The 25,783-nt window shown below is 44.1% G+C and overlaps 2 protein-coding genes and 1 pseudogene across 2 annotated transcripts; 1 reads left to right on the forward strand and 2 right to left on the reverse strand.

Annotated features, from left to right (window-relative positions):
• Nucleotides 1–6,395: 6,395 nt before the first annotated feature.
• On the forward strand, nucleotides 6,396–7,839 carry LOC147303249 (uncharacterized). The gene is made up of 8 exons (XM_086279209.1): nucleotides 6,396–6,483; nucleotides 6,557–6,592; nucleotides 6,670–6,849; nucleotides 6,977–7,096; nucleotides 7,268–7,330; nucleotides 7,420–7,479; nucleotides 7,570–7,641; nucleotides 7,736–7,839. Exons 1-8 carry the CDS (start codon nucleotides 6,405–6,407, stop codon nucleotides 7,837–7,839), a joined length of 714 nt encoding a protein of 237 aa, XP_086135335.1. The 5' UTR covers nucleotides 6,396–6,404.
• A 555-nt stretch (nucleotides 7,840–8,394) lies between these two features.
• LOC147303250 (uncharacterized) lies at nucleotides 8,395–9,838 on the reverse strand. Its single transcript, XM_086279210.1, has 8 exons — nucleotides 9,751–9,838; nucleotides 9,642–9,677; nucleotides 9,385–9,564; nucleotides 9,138–9,257; nucleotides 8,904–8,966; nucleotides 8,755–8,814; nucleotides 8,593–8,664; nucleotides 8,395–8,498 (listed from the first exon to the last, which is right to left on the reverse strand). Exons 1-8 carry the CDS (start codon nucleotides 9,827–9,829, stop codon nucleotides 8,395–8,397), a joined length of 714 nt encoding a protein of 237 aa, XP_086135336.1. The 5' UTR covers nucleotides 9,830–9,838.
• Nucleotides 9,839–17,328: 7,490 nt separating this feature from the next.
• Nucleotides 17,329–21,390, reverse strand: LOC147303251 (Ig kappa-b4 chain C region pseudogene; annotated as a pseudogene).
• Between the last annotated feature and the right edge of the window lie 4,393 nt (nucleotides 21,391–25,783).

The raw sequence follows: 25,783 nt of genomic DNA on the forward strand, positions 1-25,783 counted from the left end.
CACTGCTGTCGCTCGTCTTCCAGGACAGACTCCAGTCTGAGGGGAAGCCCTTGTTGGCCACACACATGAGCGTGGCCTTCCCCTGCTCCAGCTCCTTGTTGGAAGGACCCAGCACCTTCAGGGCGGGGCGGGTATCACCTAGGAAACACCAATCAGCTTAGAGGACAGGAACCACAATTTGAATTTCTCCGTTAAGAAGTTTCTGTCAGGTGTTTTTTCTGCTCCACCAGTCATTCACTCACACATTGTTTCACTTCCCTGCAAGAAACCTCTCATGCATATCAGCACAGAGAGAATCATCACACAGTTTGAGCTGAAATATGTTCAAACTACACTGGAAATAAAAGAAGCAGATGTGGAAACATTTACAGCAGAAGTTTGGCTTTAAAATGATTAGAAGTCTAAATCATGGACGACTGAAGAAATGAGTGGACACAAGCACAGAGCAGCTACTCATTCATACAGATTTGAAATGTTATTGAACAGCTCACATGATTTCAAACTAAATCTGAAACATCTGACACGATAAAAACATCAGAAAGCAAACTTTGACTCATCCAAACAGCAGCTGATGTGGTGGAAATTTACAAACTAATCATAAGATGATGAAGTTTACTCTTGTCTACATATATTTTACTGTGACAGAAATGTAGATTAAACAAGAGAAACTCGCAGAGCTCATCTGAATTAGTCCAGTAAAAAGGACAAACATCAAAAACTCAATTATTTTTAATAAAAAAGTATTTTTCTCTCATCTAAGCAGCCTAACAAATAATTATTAAATAAAATGATACAATATTTAATAATAAACACAGTTTAATTAACTTACTTCCAACATCCAGTCTGGTTCCTCCACCGAACGTGTACCACAGTGATACAAACTCATTGAGGCGCCGTACAAAAACCTCTGACTGTAGAGAGACACGGCTCTCTGACTCTGAAACAAACAAACTCATCAATATGAATTCTTTAAATCATAATTTCATGACATATTATTATTATAATTATGAAATAAAAATGAATGAAACACAATAAAACAATTTTCAAAAATGTAATTTGCATTTATTTTAGAGTTTTTATCCAGTTTTGGTCCTCAGTAACCAAAAGGTTATGGCTGTGATATATTGTGTATTTTAGAGTTTGAAAAAATCTAAAATAGTGCTGTCAGCGTTAATCTTGTTAAAATGATGTTAACGCCATAACCACATTAAGATCAAACCTGCACCATTCTTTTGGTCCACTGCAGTGTAGCAGTCAAAAGAAAAGTGAAGTGGCCACAAATGGCCAGGATAGAGCCCAGAGGGTTAATGCATAAAATGTATAAAAATATTATTGATTACAGGGTAATACATTAATGTTAATAGCAACTGTAAGCTTTTTACTTTGAAGTAAGAAGTATAAACAATGCTGTTACTGCCACGGGACCGAGTGGTCTGTACTGAACTGAACTCAGGCGCAGAAACCCAGAGCAGAGACAGCAGATGGTTTAACAATATTTTATTAGGCCCAAGCGCTCCAAATGTAGCAAGGACAAAAAAACCCTAACCCTGCAATTCTGGCTTGGAGGCAGAATAAACAGAGAGAAAAACAGATAAACACCATATACACATTTAAGTTCAGGTTTTAGCAGAAATAACACGTTACAGTTAGCATGTAAGAGATTTGGGAGAAAATTCTTTACAAAAACATAATTTACCAGACACTTTTATTAGTGACATACGTATCTATTGACATATAACAGACAATTTAGCAAAGGCTAACTAACATCTGGGCAATAAAAAACAGAGCAGAATGTAAGTTTGTCTTTGTGACAAACGCTACAATGTTGATGCAGGTGGAATGAGAGACATAAATAAAGTGCAATATGCAGTAAAGGGAACAATGTGCACTGATGTCAGATAGTGAAAAGTAGTGAAGTGAATTTGTTCAATAACAAGCAAAAATCTAATACGTTTGAAACTGACCACTAAAAGCTAACCAGAGGTGTCAAAAGTACACACATTGCAAGTTTAGATACCTCGGGGGTCTGACCGTTGTTGTACGCTAACAAAGTGCCAACATAATCAGTGTAAGCAAACTAGATGATTCCTAGAATTATATAATTATTAACGGCAAATTTATACATGACAGACTCTGTCCCAACCTTTACGATCCACTTGCAAGGTTTCCACAGACGATGATCCATGCAGGAACGCATTTCCGCCTACTGTAGAGATCACGTGTTTCCGGTTACTGTGGAGGTCACATGCTTCCAGTTACTGTGGAGGTCGCAATATGGCGCTCCCCAGTGGCTGCAGCCCTTCTCTGTGCATGGGGCAGCACGCCACTAACACGTTAACGATCTAACTGCGCCATTGCGTTGACGCCGTGCAGCCAACGCACCAGGCGATCTGCGTTAACTCGCTAAGAGAGATTTGTGGTGTTAATGCAGTTGTGGCTTCAATGTCATTTTAACAAAATTAACGCTAACAGCACTACTCTAAACATTAAAATGTACTTTTAACCTACATTCACTAAACTTCAAACTGCATCAAAAAACTATTTTGTGTGTACTCCCACACACAGGTTAAAAACAATAAGGAGCAGTTATTACACACTACATCACAAAACCTGTTCAGGGCATGAAACTCAAGTCTGTCCAGTGTCACAGGTTGTCCTGTTATTCTACAAAACATATACAAATGTGAAGTTAAAACAGAGATGAATGATTCTGAGCTGTGGTCAGGTTTAACTTTTGCATCCTGTGGTCAGCATTGTACATCATTGTGAATCACTGAAAGTGTGTTTCACTGAGTGAGTTTTCTAAAAATCTAAAGTAAGTTTTACAAATTGAACCTTTCCTCTGAATATTTTTTAAATGTCCTTCACTTTTGAGGCCCTGTTTACATGTGCAGGCGTCTTTTGGAAAACAGACTTTACTATTTATTCTGTCCTGCTTACATGTTAACAGCACTTTAGTCCAAGACAATCCAATACAAAAAGCACATGGCCCAAAAATCAAAAGAATGATAATCAATGAAGTTTCAATGAAGCTCCAGAGGACGACCCAGAGGTCGGCAACAGAATAGCCCATGATCAAATAGTTGTGGGGAGGCCTGTGGTGGCGAACTGCATACAAAGTGGTGACGTCGTTGGTGAGGCCATGGCAGAAAAGCCCCCAGTGGCTTGGCTACACACACTCTGCGCAGGTGCATAGCATTGGCTTGGCAGGCGTCAGGCAAGCTGAATGTCACGGCAGCATGAGAGCCACGAATAGTGGAGCTGCTGGCGACGGATGCGTAACTGAGACGAAGCCGAACCAGCAAGCGCGGGGACTGCTGGCGGGGACGAAGCAGAAACGGCAGGCGTGCAGTCCACTGGCAGCTGCAGCCGCAGTGGGCAGAGTAATCCAGCAACTCCCGGGCTTGGATCGTCTCCTTGGCTCGGACCAGATAGCAGATCAGCGCCGAAGCCGACGGGATCTCCAGCAGTTCGGGATTGCCGTGAAGAATCACCTCCATGGTGTTTACTCCCACAAGCTTTGTCCACACATCCGAGGTGCCAGAGATGTATGCTCACAGGTTCCAGAGACGGTGACACCCTCCTCACGAACAGCATCCACTGGGTCCATCTTGTGTCAGATCGTTCTGTCACGGCAGGGTGTGCCTGTGCTTTTTTGATACAGGACCCAAAAGCAGATGATGACAGAGGAGTTGCAGGTTTCAGCAAAAAACGAGCCTTTATTTGGGTTGAGGGCTGAACCAAAAATGAAAACTATGAAAAAACTATGAGAACTGTGACAACGGTGACAATTGTGGTGAGTATAACAGACGACCTGACAATGACATTGGCAGGGCTCGTGGGATGAGCCGTGTGGAATTTAATGAGGACCCAAGATGCAGGCAGCTGAGATGCAGGGGAGTTTTTATAGAGAAGGTGGAGGTACAAACAGAAACGGCAGAGGAGTGGAGGAAACTAAACAAAACCTAAACTGGAAAAAACTAAGAAAACAAACCTGAAGCGCTAACGAACACGGAGAAGTGGGAGCAGGCAGGCACAGAACAAAACCCTAACAAATGGTAAACCTTAACAAAAGATATAACAGAATAAACAAAGAACATAGAATAATATAAATACACACAAAACACAGAGTCGTCAGACTCAGGACCATGACAGACATACAGAAAACACACCGACTTAAATACATACGGCGGACGAAAGCGAAAGCATTTGCCAAGAATGTTTTCATTAATCAAGTGTATGAAAAAAATACACACAGGTCCTTTTCTGTCACCATGGGTACCTACGCCTCCTCCATTGCCCCTGTTACCTCTGGGCCGAATCTTTGATAAATACAATATTTCCACTTTTATGCGAATGACATTCAAATCTATTTTGAACTAGCTGAGGATGTCATGTTACAGCACGATCAGCGGGGCCTATCGCGCGGTGCCCCGCGCTTCACTCGGACTTTCTGACCACGTCATGATCCACCTAATCCCTGCGTACAGACAGAGGCTGAAGCTCTCCAAACCTGTCGTGAGGACTAAAAAACTGTGGAGCAACGAGGCTGTGGAGGAGCTTCGCACGTGTTTGGAGAGAGAGATACTCCCATACAGCTTATGACAAAATTTGATCCGATGTGATTGATGGCCCTAATCATGACCTTTTGACCTCCCCCCCTCCCCCCCCAGAAGTGTATAATTTAATCCCCTAAGCGTGACGAATTGCATCCGGGTTAGGGAGGGGTGGGAAACCCCCAGCATCCGGAGAAGGGGGGTGAACCCCAGAAGCGCGCCACCTGTCCCTAAGCGTGTCGAATTGCATCCTGAGATGGGAGGGGTGGGAAACCCCCGTCATCCGGAGAAGGGAGGGGAAGCCTCCGGAAGCGCGCCACCTGTTGTTGGGAAAAAAAGTTTTTTAGAGGGAGGGACTGCGGCAGGGGAGGGGAATAAAAAGCAGAGAGGAGGCGTCACAATTTCTAAGTCACAGACACAAGATGGATTCTTTCATTCTGCAGCCCAGCAGCGCTCCTGTGTCCAACGAGATCTGCTCTCCTAAAGAAGGCTTTGAATATGACATATTCAAATACAGCATATTTACTATGGAAGGCATCGATCCGGACCTTATGACCCTACCGGAAATACTCCGGAAGTGTCTAGTCATTTTCAGACCTGATGCCTCATGTTCCATAAACATGAGGGGAGGGGTATGGTTCCTGAAGCACAGCGGTGATGCAGCAGTTGATTCTGTGTTGTATAGAGAGACAGAGCGGCAGTTAGTTTTCCACAAACTCATAGTCTGAACTCTGTTTCAATATTATGACAATTTTCTCTGTTTTTTTTTTTTTTACAATAGCGGATGTAATTTTACTTTCTTAAGCTGCACCGGCGTTTGTAATGGGAATAAAGAGTGACTTCCTGTAGAGAACCGTTTCTTTCAATAGTATTTTATTTTCCTATAATACAGACGCAGTAAAAAAAAAAACCTTTAAGATGATCAACCTAGCTTGTGATGAAAAGAAGAACTTTCTATCCGCTTGTAACCTACAGGCTGCCTACCCCGTATGTGTAAAAATGAATAAATATTCCTTAGTGAATACTACTTTTCCTTTTGAGAATCCCTTTTACAAGGGACTGAAAAACAAACCATAATTGCCGTGACAGGCGATCTTGTTTCACACACACACAGACCGCGGGTCAAGAAGGAATGAGACAGCAGATATCAGTTTTTTCTCAATGCTTATAACCTATAACACGTCCTCCAAAAAATTATTATTATTATTATTAAATCATCTATATGAGGTAGCTTTTGCGCAGCCTGCTCCTTGGTAGAGTTTTTTTCTTCATTACTTTTACAATGGGTTTTCTCGATAGACAGAAAATGAAAATGAGGAGTCAACAGCCGATATTATCATTGCTTGTATCCCTGTAAATAATTTCGTACATCTCCTCATAAAATAAACCTTAGTGGAAAAAGCTCATATTCGAATAAGTTTATTCCCCGCTGTGGGAAAGAGTTTTTTTCTCAGAGTCAACCATGAGGCGAGTTTTGTCAACAGCAAGAACAAGGTCAGACAACTGTTGCCCATAAGGTAAAACAAATATCCGCCTCAAAGTCATATTTTACCGTTGCAGACAGCCCTCACAAGAAGGCATTCAAAAAAGGAAATAGGATACCTCATCTCTCCCGACTGCACACACACACACACACACACACACACACACACACAGAGAGACCCGAAGGATGAGAAAAAACCCCTCTCTAACTGTCAATATTGTCAGGAGAAAGATGCGAAAAACAGATGCACCGCTAGACGGGGATAAAATGAGAGAAGAAACGCGAGGGGAGTCAAAAAGAGCCGATATCTGCTCAGCCCCTACTGTGAAAGTTCTACCAATCGCGAGGAAGAATCCGTGAATATTATGTCAGCATTCCGTTCAAACAACGCCGCCGATCAGAGCGCCAGGGCCATCTCGCCAGAACTGTTCGTACCTCACCCCGGTAAGTTTTTTTTCTTTACGACTTTAAATTATATATCAACAGAGATGTCCATAATTTGATTACTTTCTTTTAGATTTCTACATCAATGATTTCACGCAAGTGGACTACGGTACGATTAAATAAGTATATATCATTTTTTAAATAAGTTTAGATAGACTTGATTTGACGAAATTTACTTGCTTATAGAGGCTATTGATATCGCTGAGAATAGCGGCAAAAATCCGGCCGTTTTCCGTGGCGAATTAGACGCCATACTCCCCGCAGAACCTCCGCTGCCGCCGCGTCGAAAAGAAGAACGAGAAGACGGCGCTATTTTCGTCTCCGCAGACCAGGAGAACTGCGGAGAAAAAAGTTTTAAATCCAAAGGTAAACAATATGTTTCATTATCCGTCATTTTGTTGAATAACAGGATGTGACGGAGTAATTCGAGTGTGCTATACCGCCCCTCCCGACCCGGAGCGGATTTTTAAAAGTTTGTTTTATTTCTCGACAGCGGTGATCGAGAATATACAGACCCCGCCGCCGCAGCGAAAAGAAGAAGAAGAAGAAGACGGCGCTATTTTCATCTCCGCAGACCAGGAGAACTGCAGGAAAATAGATTTTAAATCCGAAGGTAAACAATATGATGCATTATCCGTCATTTTGATGAATAACAGGATGTGACGGAGTAATTCGAGTGTGCTATACCGCCCCTCCCGACTTGGAGTGGTATAAAGTGTGCTAGAAAGTTTTTATTTTTTTATTTATTTTAAATCTTTCTCTTTTTTGTTTTATTTCTCGACAGCCGAGATCGTCAATTTACCTATCCAAGCCCCCGCTACAGACAATAGGGCGGAGGAGGAGCGGGGTAAATAAAAGTTTCTTCATTCTCGAAAAATAGGGAGGAGGAGATTGTTTTCTTAAATCTTTTCTCTCTTCTGTTTTATTTCCCGACAGCCGAGATTGCGGATATACCTATCCAAACCCCCGCTACAGACAATCAGGCGGAGGAGCGGGGTAAATAAATGTTTTTTTCATTCTCAAAAAATAGGAAGGAGGAGATTGTTTTCTTAATTCTTTTCTCTCTTCTGTTTTATTTCCCAACAGAGGCCGATACAGAAAATCAGGCAGAGGAGGAGGAGGAACCGTCCAGAGCTCCTCCTCTCAGGAGACTGAGAGGTAATTGACGGGGGATGAATCGATCCTAATAAACTTCTCCGCTCTATAAAAAATGTAAGTTTTAAAAATACATTCTGTCCGTCTTTTCTTACAGCTCGACGACTACTTCATAAGAAGAGAATCCTTGAAGACCTCGCTTTCATGTACGCCTTAACAGTTCGCACATATGCATCGATATACAGACACAGGGACCTGTAAAGGAATGCAAAGTAAAAGCATACGCATGTAAAAGTCTGTGAATTAAGAAATAAAGAAAATCATGTCGGAAGAACGCAGCATTCCTGACGCTTTGTTGGAAGCCGTGGCAGAATTAAACAGAAACGATGAACATTTAGCCCCACCGATAGAAAACAATATAGCCCCACCACCGATCGATCCCCTACAGCCTTTAGAAAACGCTTTGCAAGCCCTCCTTCAAAACATTGAAAACGAACGGCTTGCCGGTCTACTGAACTTTGACCCCCTGCAACCGTTAGAAAATGCTCTTCATCTCTACGACCAGCAGAGGGAGGCGCAGCAGCAGGTGCAGCATCATCATCATCAGCAGCCCAGGGAGGAGGAGCGGCCTGCGGAGCATCAACAAGGAGGATCTCGGGTACAGAATGATGCGGTGGGGCTAAATGTTCATCGTTTCTGTTTAATTCTGCCACGGCTTCCAACAAAGCGTCAGGAATGCTGCGTTCTTCCGACATGATTTTCTTTATTTCTTAATTCACAGACTTTTACATGCGTATGCTTTTACTTTGCATTCCTTTACAGGTCCCTGTGTCTGTATATCGATGCATATGTGCGAACTGTTAAGGCGTACATGAAAGCGAGGTCTTCAAGGATTCTCTTCTTATGAAGTAGTCGTCGAGCTGTAAGAAAAGACGGACAGAATGTATTTTTAAAACTTACATTTTTTATAGAGCGGAGAAGTTTATTAGGATCGATTCATCCCCCGTCAATTACCTCTCAGTCTCCTGAGAGGAGGAGCTCTGGACGGTTCCTCCTCCTCCTCTGCCTGATTTTCTGTATCGGCCTCTGTTGGGAAATAAAACAGAAGAGAGAAAAGAATTAAGAAAACAATCTCCTCCTTCCTATTTTTTGAGAATGAAAAAAACATTTATTTACCCCGCTCCTCCGCCTGATTGTCTGTAGCGGGGGTTTGGATAGGTATATCCGCAATCTCGGCTGTCGGGAAATAAAACAGAAGAGAGAAAAGATTTAAGAAAACAATCTCCTCCTCCCTATTTTTCGAGAATGAAGAAACTTTTATTTACCCCGCTCCTCCTCCGCCCTATTGTCTGTAGCGGGGGCTTGGATAGGTAAATTGACGATCTCGGCTGTCGAGAAATAAAACAAAAAAGAGAAAGATTTAAAATAAATAAAAAAATAAAAACTTTCTAGCACACTTTATACCACTCCAAGTCGGGAGGGGCGGTATAGCACACTCGAATTACTCCGTCACATCCTGTTATTCATCAAAATGACGGATAATGCATCATATTGTTTACCTTCGGATTTAAAATCTATTTTCCTGCAGTTCTCCTGGTCTGCGGAGATGAAAATAGCGCCGTCTTCTTCTTCTTCTTCTTTTCGCTGCGGCGGCGGGGTCTGTATATTCTCGATCACCGCTGTCGAGAAATAAAACAAACTTTTAAAAATCCGCTCCGGGTCGGGAGGGGCGGTATAGCACACTCGAATTACTCCGTCACATCCTGTTATTCAACAAAATGACGGATAATGAAACATATTGTTTACCTTTGGATTTAAAACTTTTTTCTCCGCAGTTCTCCTGGTCTGCGGAGACGAAAATAGCGCCGTCTTCTCGTTCTTCTTTTCGACGCGGCGGCAGCGGAGGTTCTGCGGGGAGTATGGCGTCTAATTCGCCACGGAAAACGGCCGGATTTTTGCCGCTATTCTCAGCGATATCAATAGCCTCTATAAGCAAGTAAATTTCGTCAAATCAAGTCTATCTAAACTTATTTAAAAAATGATATATACTTATTTAATCGTACCGTAGTCCACTTGCGTGAAATCATTGATGTAGAAATCTAAAAGAAAGTAATCAAATTATGGACATCTCTGTTGATATATAATTTAAAGTCGTAAAGAAAAAAAACTTACCGGGGTGAGGTACGAACAGTTCTGGCGAGATGGCCCTGGCGCTCTGATCGGCGGCGTTGTTTGAACGGAATGCTGACATAATATTCACGGATTCTTCCTCGCGATTGGTAGAACTTTCACAGTAGGGGCTGAGCAGATATCGGCTCTTTTTGACTCCCCTCGCGTTTCTTCTCTCATTTTATCCCCGTCTAGCGGTGCATCTGTTTTTCGCATCTTTCTCCTGACAATATTGACAGTTAGAGAGGGGTTTTTTCTCATCCTTCGGGTCTCTCTGTGTGTGTGTGTGTGTGTGTGTGTGTGTGTGTGTGTGTGTGTGTGTGTGTGTGTGTGTGCAGTCGGGAGAGATGAGGTATCCTATTTCCTTTTTTGAATGCCTTCTTGTGAGGGCTGTCTGCAACGGTAAAATATGACTTTGAGGCGGATATTTGTTTTACCTTATGGGCAACAGTTGTCTGACCTTGTTCTTGCTGTTGACAAAACTCGCCTCATGGTTGACTCTGAGAAAAAAACTCTTTCCCACAGCGGGGAATAAACTTATTCGAATATGAGCTTTTTCCACTAAGGTTTATTTTATGAGGAGATGTACGAAATTATTTACAGGGATACAAGCAATGATAATATCGGCTGTTGACTCCTCATTTTCATTTTCTGTCTATCGAGAAAACCCATTGTAAAAGTAATGAAGAAAAAAACTCTACCAAGGAGCAGGCTGCGCAAAAGCTACCTCATATAGATGATTTAATAATAATAATAATAATTTTTTGGAGGACGTGTTATAGGTTATAAGCATTGAGAAAAAACTGATATCTGCTGTCTCATTCCTTCTTGACCCGCGGTCTGTGTGTGTGTGAAACAAGATCGCCTGTCACGGCAATTATGGTTTGTTTTTCAGTCCCTTGTAAAAGGGATTCTCAAAAGGAAAAGTAGTATTCACTAAGGAATATTTATTCATTTTTACACATACGGGGTAGGCAGCCTGTAGGTTACAATTCAATTCAATTCAATTCAATTTTATTTATATAGCGCCAAATCACAACAAAAGTCGCCTCAAGGCGCTTCATAGATACAGAGAAAAACCCAACAATCATATGACCCCCTATGAGCAAGCACTTACAAGCGGATAGAAAGTTCTTCTTTTCATCACAAGCTAGGTTGATCATCTTAAAGGTTTTTTTTTTTACTGCGTCTGTATTATAGGAAAATAAAATACTATTGAAAGAAACGGTTCTCTACAGGAAGTCACTCTTTATTCCCATTACAAACGCCGGTGCAGCTTAAGAAAGTAAAATTACATCCGCTATTGTAAAAAAAAAAAAAAACAGAGAAAATTGTCATAATATTGAAACAGAGTTCAGACTATGAGTTTGTGGAAAACTAACTGCCGCTCTGTCTCTCTATACAACACAGAATCAACTGCTGCATCACCGCTGTGCTTCAGGAACCATACCCCTCCCCTCATGTTTATGGAACATGAGGCATCAGGTCTGAAAATGACTAGACACTTCCGGAGTATTTCCGGTAGGGTCATAAGGTCCGGATCGATGCCTTCCATAGTAAATATGCTGTATTTGAATATGTCATATTCAAAGCCTTCTTTAGGAGAGCAGATCTCGTTGGACACAGGAGCGCTGCTGGGCTGCAGAATGAAAGAATCCATCTTGTGTCTGTGACTTAGAAATTGTGACGCCTCCTCTCTGCTTTTTATTCCCCTCCCCTGCCGCAGTCCCTCCCTCTAAAAAACTTTTTTTCCCAACAACAGGTGGCGCGCTTCCGGAGGCTTCCCCCCCCTTCTCCGGATGCTGGGGGTTTCCCACCCCTCCCTAACCCGGATGCAATTTGTCACGCTTAGGGGATTAAATTATACACTTCCGGGGGGGGGAGGGGGGGAGGTCAAAAGGTCATGATTAGGGCCATCAATCACATCGGATCAAATTTTGTCATAAGCTGTATGGGAGTATCTCTCTTTGGAGTCTACAGACTGGGACACAATGAAGGCTGCTTCTAACAGCTTGGACGAGTTTACGGACACTGTCACCTCCTATATCCACTTCTGTGAGGACAGCATTGTGCCATCACACACCAGGGTGAGTTATAACAATGACAAACCCTGGTTTACTCCTAAACTCAAAAAGCTGTGGCTGGAAAAGAGAAAGGCGTTCAGAAGCGGAGACAGGGACTGCTACAGAGAGGCCAAGTACAGGTTCACTAAAGAAGTGGACATTGCTAAACATCAGCACTCTGAGAAGATGCAGCAGCAGATCTCAGAGAATGACTCGGCCTCTGTGTGGAAAGGTTTTAGGAATATCACAAACTACAAGCCTAAAACCCCCCACTCCACTGACGACTTGCTCTTGGCCAACACCCTTAACAACTTCTACTGCCGTTTTGACGAGCCATCAGGCAGCCTTCACACCTCCAACGGCCCCAACCATAGAGACACTTTGGACACTAATTCCCCCACCTCTCCCCCCTCCATAGAGCCATCACCACCTTCAAACCGTTCACCTACAACACCCCCCTCCTCACCCCACACAAAAGAGGATTTCACACCACCTCCTCCCACCACAACTCTTCATATTCATGAAGCAGATGTGAGGAAGCAGTTTAGGAGTCTGAATGCTCAGAAAGCTCCCGGCCCAGACAGCGTGTCTCCTGCCACCCTCAGACACTGTGCAAACGAGCTGGCCCCAGTGTTTTCTGGCATTTTCAACTCCTCACTGCAGGCATGTCATGTGCCTGCCTGCTTCAAGTCCTCCACCATAATCCCTGTCCCCAAGAAACCTAGGATCACTGGACTAAATGACTACAGACCCGTGGCTCTGACATCTGTGGTCATGAAGTCCTTTGAGCGCCTAGTTCTCTCCCATCTCAGGACCCTCACGGCCCCCCTCCTGGACCCCCTGCAGTTTGCATATAGAGCCAACAGGTCTGTAGACGACGCCATCAACATGGCCCTACACTTCATCCTGCAGCATCTGGACTCCCCAGGAACCTACGCCAGGATCCTGTTTGTGGACTTCAGCTCTGCCTTCAACACCATCCTTCCAGACCATCTCCGAGACAAGCTTTCCCAGATGAATGTGCCTGATCCCATCTGCCGGTGGATCACTGACTTCCTGACAGACAGGAAGCAGCATGTGAGGCTGGGAAAGAATGTCTCGGACTCCCGGACCATCAGCACCGGCTCCCCTCAGGGCTGTGTTCTTTCTCCTCTGCTCTTCTCCCTGTACACCAACTGCTGCACCTCCACCCACCAGTCTGTCAAGCTAATCAAGTTTGCAGATGACACCACCGCTATTGGACTCATCTCGGACGGGGATGAGTCTGCCTACAGGAGGGAGGTTGAACGTCTGGTGTCCTGGTGCAGCCACAACAACCTGGTGCTGAATGCCCAGAAGACAGTGGAGATTATTGTGGACTTCAGGAAGCACACAGCCCCACTCCCCCCCATCATCCTGACTGACACCCCCATCACCTCTGTGGACTCATTCCGCTTCCTGGGTACCACCATCACCCAGGACCTGAAGTGGGAGCCCACCATCACCTCCGTCATCAAGAAAGCCCAGCAGAGGATGTACTTCCTGAGGCAGCTGAAGAAATTCAACCTGCCAACACGGACGATGATGCAGTTCTACACTGCAATCATCGAGTCCATCCTCACCTCCTCCATCACCGTGTGGTACGCTGGAGCCACTATCAGGGACAAACAGAGACTGCAGCGTGTTGTGCGCTCTGCTGAGAAGGTGATTGGCTGCAGACTCCCATCTTTGCAGGACCTGTACACCTCCAGGACATTGCGGCGTGCAGCTCGGATCTCAGCTGACCCTTCTCACCCTGGACACAGTCTGTTTGACCTGCTCCCCTCAGGCAGGAGGCTCCGGTCCATCCGCACCAGAACCTCTCGCCATAAGAACAGTTTCTTCCCCTCTGCTGTTGGACACATGAACAATAAACGTATGACTGTTCCCACCACTAACACATGACCCTACGCTGTGTCACTGCATCATTCCATGTTTGGCACTGATCACCACCTGCACTCATGTATATATCTTTCTACGTAGCACTCTTAATTCTTACTCTCATGTATATATCTTTCCACGTAGCACTTTTAATTCTTATCCCTACTTTTATTTTTTCCATGTCTATTTAAGTGCTATTTATGACACCATGTTTGCACTGAAGCACCGCAGCAATTTCCTAATGTTGTAAACCTGCTCAACATTTGGCAATAAACCCCATTCTGATTCTGATTCTGATTCTGATGTTGTCATTGCAACATTTCTCCGATTGTATGAATGAAGTTAAAATCTGGCTACTGAGCAATTCCCTCATTCTAAATGATAAGAAGACTGAAATTGTAATCTTTGATACTCCCTTCTCTCGGGCTGAACTAATTGGTATTTTTGGGCCCTTTGCTGACTCCCTTTCTGACACTGTGAGGAACCTGGGTGTTGTCTTGGACAGTTCCTTCAAGTTGGACAAACACGTGTCCTCTGTAGTTAAATCGAGTTTCAATCAACTACGTCTAATCTCTAAGGCCAAGCCCTACTTACCACGTAAGGACCTGGAGAAACTTATCCATGCCTTTGTTACATCAAGATTAGATTACTGTAATTCCCTTTACACTGGTCTCCATTCTGCCCTTGTTCACAAACTACAGCTCGTTCAAAATGCGGCTGCGCGTCTTTTAACTGGAACTGGCAGGTTTGAGTCTATTACTCCAGTTCTTTCCGACCTGCACTGGCTCCCTATTAAACTTTGTATTGATTTTAAAATCTTATTGCTCACTTTTAAAATCATAAATAGCACTGCGCCCAGCTATCTTACGGATCTCCTCAGCTTTTATACCCCTGGGAGAGCGCTTAGATCAGCAGGCCAAATGCTCCTGGTGCGACCTAGATCTCGGCTCAAGACCAGAGGTGACCGCGCATTCGCTGCTGTCACACCCTACCTCTGGAATAACCTCCCTCTAGCTATTCGGGCGTCTGATTCAATTCAATCTTTTAAATCTCGATTAAAAACTTATTTTTTTAGCCTTGCTTTCCCCGCCTCCTAGAACCTGCATTTTTGGTGTACTGTAAGTTATTTTTTTCGCTTTATTAATATTTATAATGTTTTAACCTTCAACCTTTCGGGTTGTGCCTACTACGCCTGGTGTATTATTGGTTAGTTATGTCACCCGCCTGTTAGTATATTTTATTTGTATTTTGTATTTTGTATTTTGTATTTTGTGTTTTGTATTTGTATTTATTATTGCTCTAACTCGTTCTGTGAAGCACTTTGGCATACCTGCGTTTTTTAAAATGTGCTATATAAATAAAATTGTATTGTATTGTATTGTATACAGGAGGTGATATGGGGAAGTGGGAACAAATGGGGAAACAGCTGACTGACATTAACATAATGACGGGACAGGAGAAGTGAACCTAATACAACGAACAAAGAACACAAGACTCAAAATTAAAATAACACAAAAATAAAACAGGGAAAACGGCCAAAAAATACAATAAACAACAAAATAGCACTAAAATACACAAAACACTGGGTCTCAGACCCAGTACCATGACAGCGATACCCTAATCCCATGGGGCATGTGGTCGTCTGCACACCCACTGAGCTTGAACTGGCACCCTGCACAGTCCAGACTGGTCAACACTTAGTATTATATTACAATGTAGGGCTCAGGTTTGCTCTTGAAATATTTTCTTGTCTTCTCCTTCAGCTGAGATGTTTTTTTAAGAGGATTGCAGAAAATGTCCTATTTAAAAACATACCTATGTATGATTGTAACCTAAGACACGAGGTTACAATCATACATTCACTCAAAAATATAATTATACAAAATCTGAAATATCTTTCTAACTAATGATAAAATCAGTTGATTCACCACCAGATCAAGATAAAAAGAATTGAATTTTTCATAAAAGGAGGAAGAATGTTCTTTTTGAAATAATTTACAGTGAACATCATCAACAGCATCATCAGATCGATCCCACTCCCTGTTGCAGTCATTTCCATAGAGAGGCACTTTGCATCAGCAGCACCATGCTCCAGTGCTCTGGGAGAGTTTATAGTCCTGAGAGTTGAACACTGGATGACTGACAGCTGTCCTTCATCACAACAGAAGCCACAGAAATCCTCCTCATCAAAAACATGACTTTGATCTGCGTCCTCATCTGGACTCTCCTCTGCTGCTGCTTCACAGGTAAAGTCCAGAGAATCAAACTCCTCTCCTCTATCAACATCTGTCCCTCTGAAATGAAGCCCACAAAACCATGAAGCTGCTTTATGTTTTTGTCTCTGTGTCCTCAGAGTCTAGAGGACAAATCACAGTGACTCAGCCTGGAGCAGTGAGCTCTGCTGTGGGAGGATCTGTGAACATCAAGTGTAGGACCAGTCAGGATGTTTATAACAACAACTACTTACACTGGTACCAACAGAAAGATGGAGGAGTTCCTAAACTGCTCATTAAGTATGCTAGCACTCGAGTATCAGGGATTCCAGCTCGTTTTACAGGCAGTGGATCAAACTCTGACTTCACTCTGACCATCAGTGGAGTCCAGGCTGAAGATGCAGCAGTTTATTACTGTCAGAGTTATCACTGGCTGAACAGTCAGAATGTGTTCACACAGTGAAAAACAGTCGTACAAAAACCTCCCTCAGTCAGACTGAACAGAAACTGAAGTGACTGCTGCAGCTGGAAGATACTGCAGAGACTGATACAGTTCACTGAGGACACACACACACACACACAGTCTAACACTAATGTTAATGTGGGTTTGACTCAAATCATCAGACTTGTGTCCATCCTGACGAGCTCGCACAGAAGAACATGTGAAACACAAAACAGTTGATACTGTGAGTCAGATCTGTGATGAAGAAACTCTCCTGTAAATATTCAAACTGGGAAGTAGTTATTAAATGAGAATATTTTAGTAAACTGCAGTACTGATATATGTATGTATGTAGATTGCTCAGCTACATTCTTGGTCACAGAAATATTTCACATGATTTGATCTGAAGATTTAAAGTTTAGTTCATCAAGTCTTTAACTTCATCTTTGTGACATAAATTATTCTGACATTTACACTTTTTAACCTGCACTGATGTTCTGAAAGAGACATTTTTAGTGTCTCCTATGTTGAGAAAGAAAGTTTAGTTTTTCTTTGGGTTATTTTATCAATTCTGACTTTGAAGAAAACCAGGACGGGTCTCATCACGGGTCACATGCAGGTTACAATAATCTGTCACCATGTTTTCTACTTCTTCTACACCCAACAGCAAAGATCATCACAAAATCCAACATGATGGAAAATAATGCAGCTGCAAAAGACCTTAAAACTATTTATAACAGGGAGCAGCTGTTGGCTGTGATTCTATTTTTAACTTATTGCTTTTTCTTTTTTTTAGTTGTTTTCATTTTTTTACATTTACACTCTGATGTGATACAGCACATGTGATTCTCTCAGTCAAAGTTACTGAAGCAGAGATTTTCAGTGTATGGAAGCATCACTGCTGAAGCTGAAGGATGATTATCAGACAGAAGAGCAGCTGAATGGAAACACATGAAAACCACTATTTGAAGACCTCAGTTTTTATTTGAAGTATTAAAACCATCAACAGTGCCACAAGCATGAAAACATGAAAACTATCAAAGCAATACAGACACAGAGGGAGCAGACTGAGAGAAGCTGCAGACTAAAGCCAGTATCAGAGTCCCAGTGAGTCAGCTCAGGACTGGGAACACTGGTCTGTCATCAGAGTCTCTGAGAGTGGAGTGTGGGAGCCCTGGGTGGCCTCACAGGTCACAGAGCCCACCTTCTCCCACTGGTCTGCAGGGAGCCTCAGGGTGCTGCTCCAGCTGTAGTGGCCGTCATTCTGCAGCGCCCCGGGGCTCCTGCTCTCCTCTCCACTGCTGCTTCTTCCATCCACCTTCCAGGACAGCCTCCAGTCTGAGGGGAAGCCCTTGTTGGCCACACACATGACTGTAGCCTTCCCCTGCTGCAGCTCCTCACTAGAGGGCACCAGCACGGTCAGGGAGGGGGGGACTCGACCCACTGCAGAGAGAGAGAGAGAGATGTTAGAGAAACTGGGAGTTGAAACTGCTCTTCAGCTGTTTCACTTCTCTATCTGAGATTGGTAACCATAGTAACAGACAGGCTTCACTGCTGAACCATGGCAACAGACGAGTTTCAGTACCAAAGATAAAAATATTAAAGCGTTTCTTTGACTTCTGATGTTCTCGTGTGTGTTATGTTTGAATAATTTATTAGTTTTATAATTAGAAAACAAATAAAATATTAAAATGTGAGAATTTTGTCATAAACAATTTATTATGTAAAAAAGAAAGAAGCATAGACCTGTTTTGCTCTATTTTGGAACAATAAAGATAACTGTACTTACTCACACTTTAAAATTCATAAACTCAGCAAACCTGGGACAGCACACGGTTAATGTGTCGTTAATAATGTTAAATCTTTAAGAACTATTAATTTTAAATGGATGTCACATTATTTGCAGCAAAAGGTTGAAGACAAAACTTTTATGGGAATGTAAAATATATAAACGTTTTCTACTTTTCTTCAAGAAAAAAAAACTTTTAAAAGTTTAATTTCCAGTAAAAATAAATACACAAGACGATTTTAGTCTGAATTCAAAATTTACACTGATATTAAATTTTATATTCATGAGAAACATGAAGTATTTATGTAGAAGGAAATGAAATCCACCTTAATGATACCAGTTTGAGCTTCATAAATGAGTGAAATGTACTTACAGTTAACATCCAGTCTGGTTCCTCCACCAAAAGTCCACCACAGTGATACAAACTCATTGAGGCGCCGTACAAAAACCTCTGACTGTAGAGAGACACGGCTCTCTGACTCTGAAACAAACAAACTCAACAAAATCATTCACTGTTTGTATCATTTTGTCAGCTCGTGTGAAAACTGAAAATATTACAGTGCATCACATTTAAATAATGAATAATTTATTTGGAATGTAAAACTTTTGACTTTGATTTCTTGGGACTTTTTCTGATATCAAAATCTGAGAATAACACAGTGGATCCAATTTACAGAAATGTAAATGTTAATTAAAATACATCAGTGTAAATTAAGACTTTGCTGATTTTCTACATTTTTAGAGACTATATTCATAAATATGGAAAAATCAGATATATTTGTGTTTGATGCTCTGATAAACTGGCTGATCCACTCCATACAAAGATGCATATATATTGACAAAGGACACAAACATACAACGGTACTGAGCCAGCACTGAACAGCAAGACTAAGGCTACGTTCACACTGCAGGCGAAAGTGCATCAAATCCAACTTTTTTGACCCTAAGTGACTCATATCTGATCATGGTATGACAGAAAGCACAAATCCAATATTTTCCAAATCCGACCTAGTTCACTTTCGTATGTGGTACTGAATCCGATACATATCTGACGTTTTAGAAAGCGACTGCTGTGTGAATGGTCATTGGTCACATGGAAGGCAATACAATTGGAAGCTGGAGGATCACTATATAAATATCAGATAAGCTTCATACAAGCTGGTCACTTAACGATAGCTGTTGAAAGCATAAAGTTGTGGTATACTAGCAGTCAGAACTTCCACTGCTTTTCTAGTGCGCCAGCTATCTTAACCACAGTTTCTCATGAATGAACATCATGTTTCCATGTGTAATTTGACATTTTTGGGAAGTTTTTTCCTTTTATCATTATTGTTATCTTTTGCATATGGAAGTTTAGGCTTTGAGGATGATTGGAGATGAACAAAAGGGTGGAGAGGAGAATAGTGAAGTGAGGATGCACATAGTGAAACCTCTTTGAGTGTACAATGGTGTTGATGTGATATACAGAATGTCAGAAAAGAAATGTCTGTTATTGATGTGATTAGCAGAGTAATCCAAAGAGCGGAAATGTGCTGGAAATTTCTTTTATTTTATGAATTTGTCACATGTTTTAGTAATATCACTTTTGGGTCACTTCAAGGTTCACATGTGGGGAAGCATTCAGCTTTTACTCTATTGCACAAAGTCAGGCATCGTGAGAAAGTTGGTGACACCCAGAGGGGGGGAATTCAACAGGTGGTGAAGTCTTTTGTTAATCAGGTCTTTGAGGATGTGGAGAAGAGGCAAGGAGCAGTCTCTATGTGACACTGGAAGAGGAGACAAGATTGTAAACTCTCTCGGACGGGACAAGGGTGTGAACAACAACTGTTTGACTGTATTTAAAGAGGGCTGTGCCATTCATCTTCAGGCTACGTCCACACTAGCCCAGATAGATTTGAAAACGGCGTTTTCATCTGAAAACACTCCGCGTCCGCACTAGGGTTTTCAGTCGTTTTCACAGAGTTGCAAGTCCAAGCATGTGTGAAACGCAGGAAGATTCGACCTGCTTCATTTCTGTCTGTCATGGTCCTGGGCCATGTTGGCCCAGTATTCTTAGTTTTTGTGTGTTTTGTATTTTGTTCCCTATTTATGCCTTGGTTCCTAGGTTATTTAGTTAAGATGTTCCTTATTTGGTTACCTCCTGTGTGCCCCTGTGTATCTGTGAGCCCTCGTCTCTCCTTGTGTTTTATTCCATGTTTTCCCCAGCCCGTTATGTCTGTGTTCTCCCCGTGCTCTCTCTCCTCCTGTCTGAACCTCCGTGTACTTCCTGTTTTACTTTGACAGTCTCTCGTCAGTATGCGTCATGTTGTGTTCACTCCTGCCCTGTCTCGTTATGATTATCTCTGTCAGCTGTGTTCCCCGTGTGTTCCCCGTGTGTTCCCACTTCCCTCGTTAACCCTCTGTGTATTTATGTCTGCGTCTCCCTCAGTTCGGTGTCGCCTTCTCCCTCATGCTGTGTGTGATTCTCCCTGTGTTTCTTGGTGAGCTTTATATTTAGTTTTTCCCAGTTTAGTTTTGTATTACCCGTGAGATGGCGGCGCGCACAGACGCAGCGGCTCACTGCTCCTCACGTTCGGTGTTTTGTTTTTTACTTTCTCTACGTGTATCTGTGTGGATGTGTGTGCTTTTTATCATTATACATCGAGTGGAGTCCACCTACAGTCGTCAGGACCTTTTGAGTTTGGGATTACGCTGTGCAAGGAGCATTACATCGGACTACCACCACTTTCACAGCATTCCGGAGGACATAATAAGAGCTCCAGGGTCTCCGTGGTTGGTTCTTCCCAGCGGCAAGACAAAGAGGAAACGTAAACAAAGGAGGCAAAAGCGTGGCTGCAGGGCGGGTCCACTAGCTCGGCTAAAGAAACAGCCATTTAAGCCACCGCTTCCGAGTATTTTCCTCTCCAACGTCAGGTCCATAACCAACAAAATCGACGAACTGAGATTACAAATTGCAGTCAATAAGTGTGCACGGGACAGCAGCATAATATTACTCACAGAGACTTGGCTGCAGCCATCAATTCCGGACTCGGCTATTGAGCTAGCAGGCCGCACGGTTCACCGTCACGACAGGAACGGCCACTCCGGTAAGATCAAAGGAGGGGGTTTATGCATCTACACCAATGACAGCTGGTGCAAAAACACAAAGACTGTAGACAGCCACTGTTCCCCGGATTTGGAATACTTGACTGTGAAGTGCAGACCCGTCTACATACCTCGCGAGTTTACTGTTGTCATGGTAACGGCCGTGTATGTACCACCCGATGCTAATGCTAACTCTGCCATGGAGGAGCTGCACAAGACAATAAGCAACCAGCAGAACTCCCATCCAAACGCAGTGCACATTATAGCTGGGGACTTCAACCATGCTGATTTAAGGTCAGTATTCCCCAGATTTGAACAGCATATTAAATGTGCAACGAGGGGGAAAAACACATTGGATAAAGCCTACAGCAACATCCAAAAAGGCTACAGAGCAACCCCTCTACCACATCTAGGTTTGTCAGACCACATGTCCATGCTGTTGATCCCTGCATACACTCCCATTAGGAGAAGAGCCCCCCCAGTCACAAAAACTGTGAAAACCTGGCCAGAAGGTGCATCACATCAGCTGCAGGACTGTTTTGAAAACACGGACTGGAGCGTGTTCGAACATCAGGACCTTGAAGAGCACACAACATCAGTGCTCTCATATATTAACTTCTGTGTCAACAGTGTCACTGTGGACAAACGTCTCCGGGTGTATTCCAACCAGAAACCCTGGATGACTAAAGAGGTCCAGGTCCTGCTGAAGCAACGTGACGCCGCTTTTAGATCCGGTGATGGTATGCAGTACAGTGCAGCTAGATCTCAGTTGAAAAGAGGCATCAGAGAGGCCAAGGCAGCGTACAAGAGAAGGATCGAAGACCACTTCACCACCAACAACTCACGACAGGTATGGCAGGGAGTTCAGCACTTAACCAACTACAAACCTGGTAATACCACGTTGACTGAGGGTAACGCGGAGCTTGCAGAGGAGCTGAACCACTTCTTCGCACGCTTTGAGGTGAAGGGACCAGAGGCAGCAGCAGCAAAAACATCGGACAGCAGCAGCCCAAGCCTCATAGTGCAGGAATATGAGGTGAGGCGCACACTGAGGGCAGTGAACCCCAGGAAGGCCACCGGACCAGATGGGGTAACCGCAAAGGTCCTAAAAGAGTGTGCAGACCAGCTGGCTGGGGTCTTCACTATGATCTTCAACACTTCACTGTCCCAGTCCTGCATCCCGCCGTGCCTAAAGTCAGCCACAATTGTCCCACTGCCAAAGCGTACTAACATTAGCAGCCTCAACGACTACCGACCAGTTGCTCTAACACCTGTTATAATGAAGTGCTTTGAGAAACTGGTCCGACGTCACATCATGTCCTGCCTGTCACCCACACTCGACCCGCTCCAGTTTGCATACAGAGCTAACAGATCAACTGAAGATGCCATTGCTACAACGCTCCACACCACCATCTCTCACCTGGAAGTGCAGGGCCGTTACGCCAGGCTGCTCTTTGTTGACTTTAGCTCTGCTTTCAATACGATACTCCCGGACAGACTAATAGATAAACTGCTGGAAATTGGACTTCCTTCCACCACCTGCCGCTGGATCAGAGACTTCCTCTCAGACCGTGTACAGAGAGTTAGAGTGGGGCCTCATCTTTCCTCAGCCCTCAGCCTCAACACCGGCTCTCCACAAGGCTGTGTACTGAGTCCCCTACTGTACACTCTGTACACACATGACTGTGTTAGTTCCCACCCAGACAACACAGTCATCAAGTTTGCAGATGATACCACTGTGGTGGGGCTCATCTCAGGGGGAGATGAGACTGCATACAGAGCTGAAGTTCAGAGGCTGTCAGATTGGTGTGCAGACAACAACCTGGACCTCAATACCACCAAAACAAAAGAACTGGTAGTTGACTTCAGAAGGAGGAAGTCCGAGCTGCAGCCTGTCAGCATCAACGGGGAGTGCGTGGAAAGGGTCTCCAGTTTCAAGTTTCTGGGTGTGCACATAGACACAGACCTCCAATGGAGCTCTAACACCTCTGCGGTCTTAAAGAAGGCCCAACAGCGTCTCCACTTTCTGAGAATCCTCAGAAAAATGGACCTGAAGAAGGAGCTGCTGACCGTCTTCTACCGCTGCTCCATTGAAAGTGTGCTGACATATTGCATCGGTGTGTGGTTCTCCAGCTGCACCACAGCACACAGAAAGGCACTCCAGAGGGTCATCAACATGGCCCAAAAAATCATTGGACATCCTCTTCCCTCCCTGAAGGACCTGTACAGCACTCGCTGTCTCAAGAGGGCACGCAGCATCCTACGGGACTGCACACACCCAGGACACCGGGTGTTTAAGCTGCTGCCGTCTGGCAGGAGGTTCAGGCTGCTGAGGTCCCGAACAAATAGACTCAAGGACAGCTTTTACAACAGGGCAATAGCCCTGATCAATGTAAATAGCTGACCTGACTGGCTACCTCCCTGGACTTTTTAGGGGGAGTTTACAATGTTTAAAACGATAACAATAATATTTATATTTATAACAAGGTGCAATAATAATTAATGTGCAATAATAACAGTGTGCAATACACATACACTTATTCTTCTTTTTTATACTAAGTTAATATACTGTGTTGTGTTGTTTGTTACGTTGTGATGTGTCATATCGTGTCGTGTTGTGTTATATGTAGTGCCGACGTAGGACAGTTTTTCCAATTTCATTGTACTACTGTACTATGTATGACTGTGCAATGACAATAAAGAGTTATCTTATCTTATCTTATCTCTTATCTGCCTTTCCAGCAATAAAGCTGTGCTCTCTGAGTTTATTCCCCGTGTCCCCGTGAGTGTGCGTTTGGGTCCTCTCCTGCCTGCTACACAGCTGAATCATGACAGAAGAACGCGACCACGACATGGACCCAGCAGCTCACAACCCCTCCGCTGAGCTCCGTGAGGATCTAATCTATACAGTGGAGTATCACTGTCAGGAGTGGGTAGCGCTGCCAGGGGAAGAATACCGGGAGACCGTAGCCATCCGTCTACAGAGGATGGTGTCCGGACTCCCATGGCTATTCGACGTGCTACACCCCCACATCCAGGATTTCCTCATCTCCACCGTACGCATCCGCTCGGAGCTGCCTCTCCAGTATGAAGAGTCGGAGGACGTTCAGCCCGGGCCGCTGGAGGATTCACGGCCCGGCTCGTCTCCTCCCCCTTCCCGGAGAAAACGGCGTTCACGTCGCTGGCGTTCCCGAGCAGCGGAGCAACTTTCATCCGTTGGCGAGAGCGACTGTCTTTTTCTCATTCCGCTCGAGCATTCAGATCCCAGACATCATGATAGCATACCCATCGAGAGTAAAGCTGTGTTTCCCTCTGTGGATTACAATCTGCCCTCAGCTCAGCCATTAGCTTCGCCAGCCCAGTCAGTTAACTCTCCTACTGTTCAGTTTGCAGTCCAGTCTCCAGTCCTCTAGTCCCCTGTGATTCAGTCTCCTGTTCTCCAGTCCTCTGTAGCTCCGTCGCCCTCAGTTCAGTGTGCCACTCTGTCGCCCATAGCCCAGTCTCTTCCCGTCCGGTCAGCCCAGTCTCCTCTCTCACCACCACTAGCTCAGTTTCCTGTGTCCCAGCTCCCTGTAGCACAGCCGTTTGCTCCATCATCAGCAGCTACGTTTGCAACAGAACCATTAGCTCGGTTTCCTGTGCAGTCACCTCTAGTTCATTCTCCTGTGCAGTCACCTACTCCACTCTCACCACAACCATTGCTACAGCCATCAGTGCAGCCCCCTGTGCCAGTGCAGACTTCAGTGCAGCCCCCTGTGCAGACTTCAGTGCAGACTTCAGTGCAGCCCCCTGTAGTGGTTCAGCGCCGCAGTACAGTTGAGCTTGCTGCACCCGTGGGAGAGAGTGACTGTGAGCCACACACTCAGCCCAAGTTGACTGATCCCGGACCCCATGACTGTTCCACCACTGTGAGTAACTCTGTTTTGCCTGCCATTGTGTTGCCTGACTTGGGTAACTCCGCCACTGTGTGTTTGGACTCTGAAGACGTTATTCCGAGTGACACCTCGGTGCCAAGTTATTCACCGACCGTCCTACCGATCTTTGTGTTCCAGAGCAATCAGATTCTTGTAACGCTCGCAGCATTTCCTCTGAGTTAGCCAGTATGAACGTTTCACCCGTAGAGTTAGCGGAACCAAAGACTGTTATTCTACACCAGACTCACCGACATACTGCTACCAGCATTGCAGCACCGCAGGACCGTTTTACTCAGCCTGTACGTTCTGAGGTTTCTCAGTCTGAGCTCAGCCACACACCACCATCATCAGCTCAGGATGTAACAGTGCATGCTGAGGAGCACAAACCCACTGACACTGTGTGTTCCATAGCTGATGCTCCCTCTAGTGACTGTTTCATGTTCCAGCCTGTTTTGTCTTTAGACATTTCTGATGTTTCCCAGTCGATTCCTAAACCAGCCATTGCTCTCTCAGCTTCTCAAATAGTTACTGAGAATGAGACCTGTGTTGCTGAGCAAGCAAATGTAACATCCACTCCTAGTGTTCTGCCTGAGCCAGGCGACACAGAGACCATTATCCATTCCTCTGCTATG

Source organism: Aulonocara sp. 'chitande type north' Nkhata Bay, linkage group LG22, assembly GCF_057382095.1.
Source record: "Aulonocara sp. 'chitande type north' Nkhata Bay isolate Kocher_YH1m ecotype deep benthic linkage group LG22, A_spYH_male_GT1.1, whole genome shotgun sequence".
NCBI lineage: Eukaryota > Metazoa > Chordata > Actinopteri > Cichliformes > Cichlidae > Aulonocara > Aulonocara sp. 'chitande type north' Nkhata Bay.

What these genes read in the sequence shown, in the direction of transcription:
- LOC147303250 (XM_086279210.1), bottom strand. Translation starts at nt 9,829, where the DNA reads ATGTCAGCATTCCGTTCAAACAACGCCGCCGATCAGAGCGCCAGGGCC. An exon ending in AAAAAGTTTTAAATCCAAAG is followed by an intron (nt 9,258 to 9,384) that starts GTAAACAATATG and finishes ATTTCTCGACAG; the next exon opens with CGGTGATCGAGAATATACAG. An exon ending in TAGGGCGGAGGAGGAGCGGG is followed by an intron (nt 8,815 to 8,903) that starts GTAAATAAAAGT and finishes ATTTCCCGACAG; the next exon opens with CCGAGATTGCGGATATACCT.
- LOC147303249 (XM_086279209.1), top strand. Translation starts at nt 6,405, where the DNA reads ATGTCAGCATTCCGTTCAAACAACGCCGCCGATCAGAGCGCCAGGGCC. An exon ending in ACTGTTCGTACCTCACCCCG is followed by an intron (nt 6,484 to 6,556) that starts GTAAGTTTTTTT and finishes ACTTTCTTTTAG; the next exon opens with ATTTCTACATCAATGATTTC. An exon ending in CAATCAGGCGGAGGAGCGGG is followed by an intron (nt 7,480 to 7,569) that starts GTAAATAAATGT and finishes ATTTCCCAACAG; the next exon opens with AGGCCGATACAGAAAATCAG.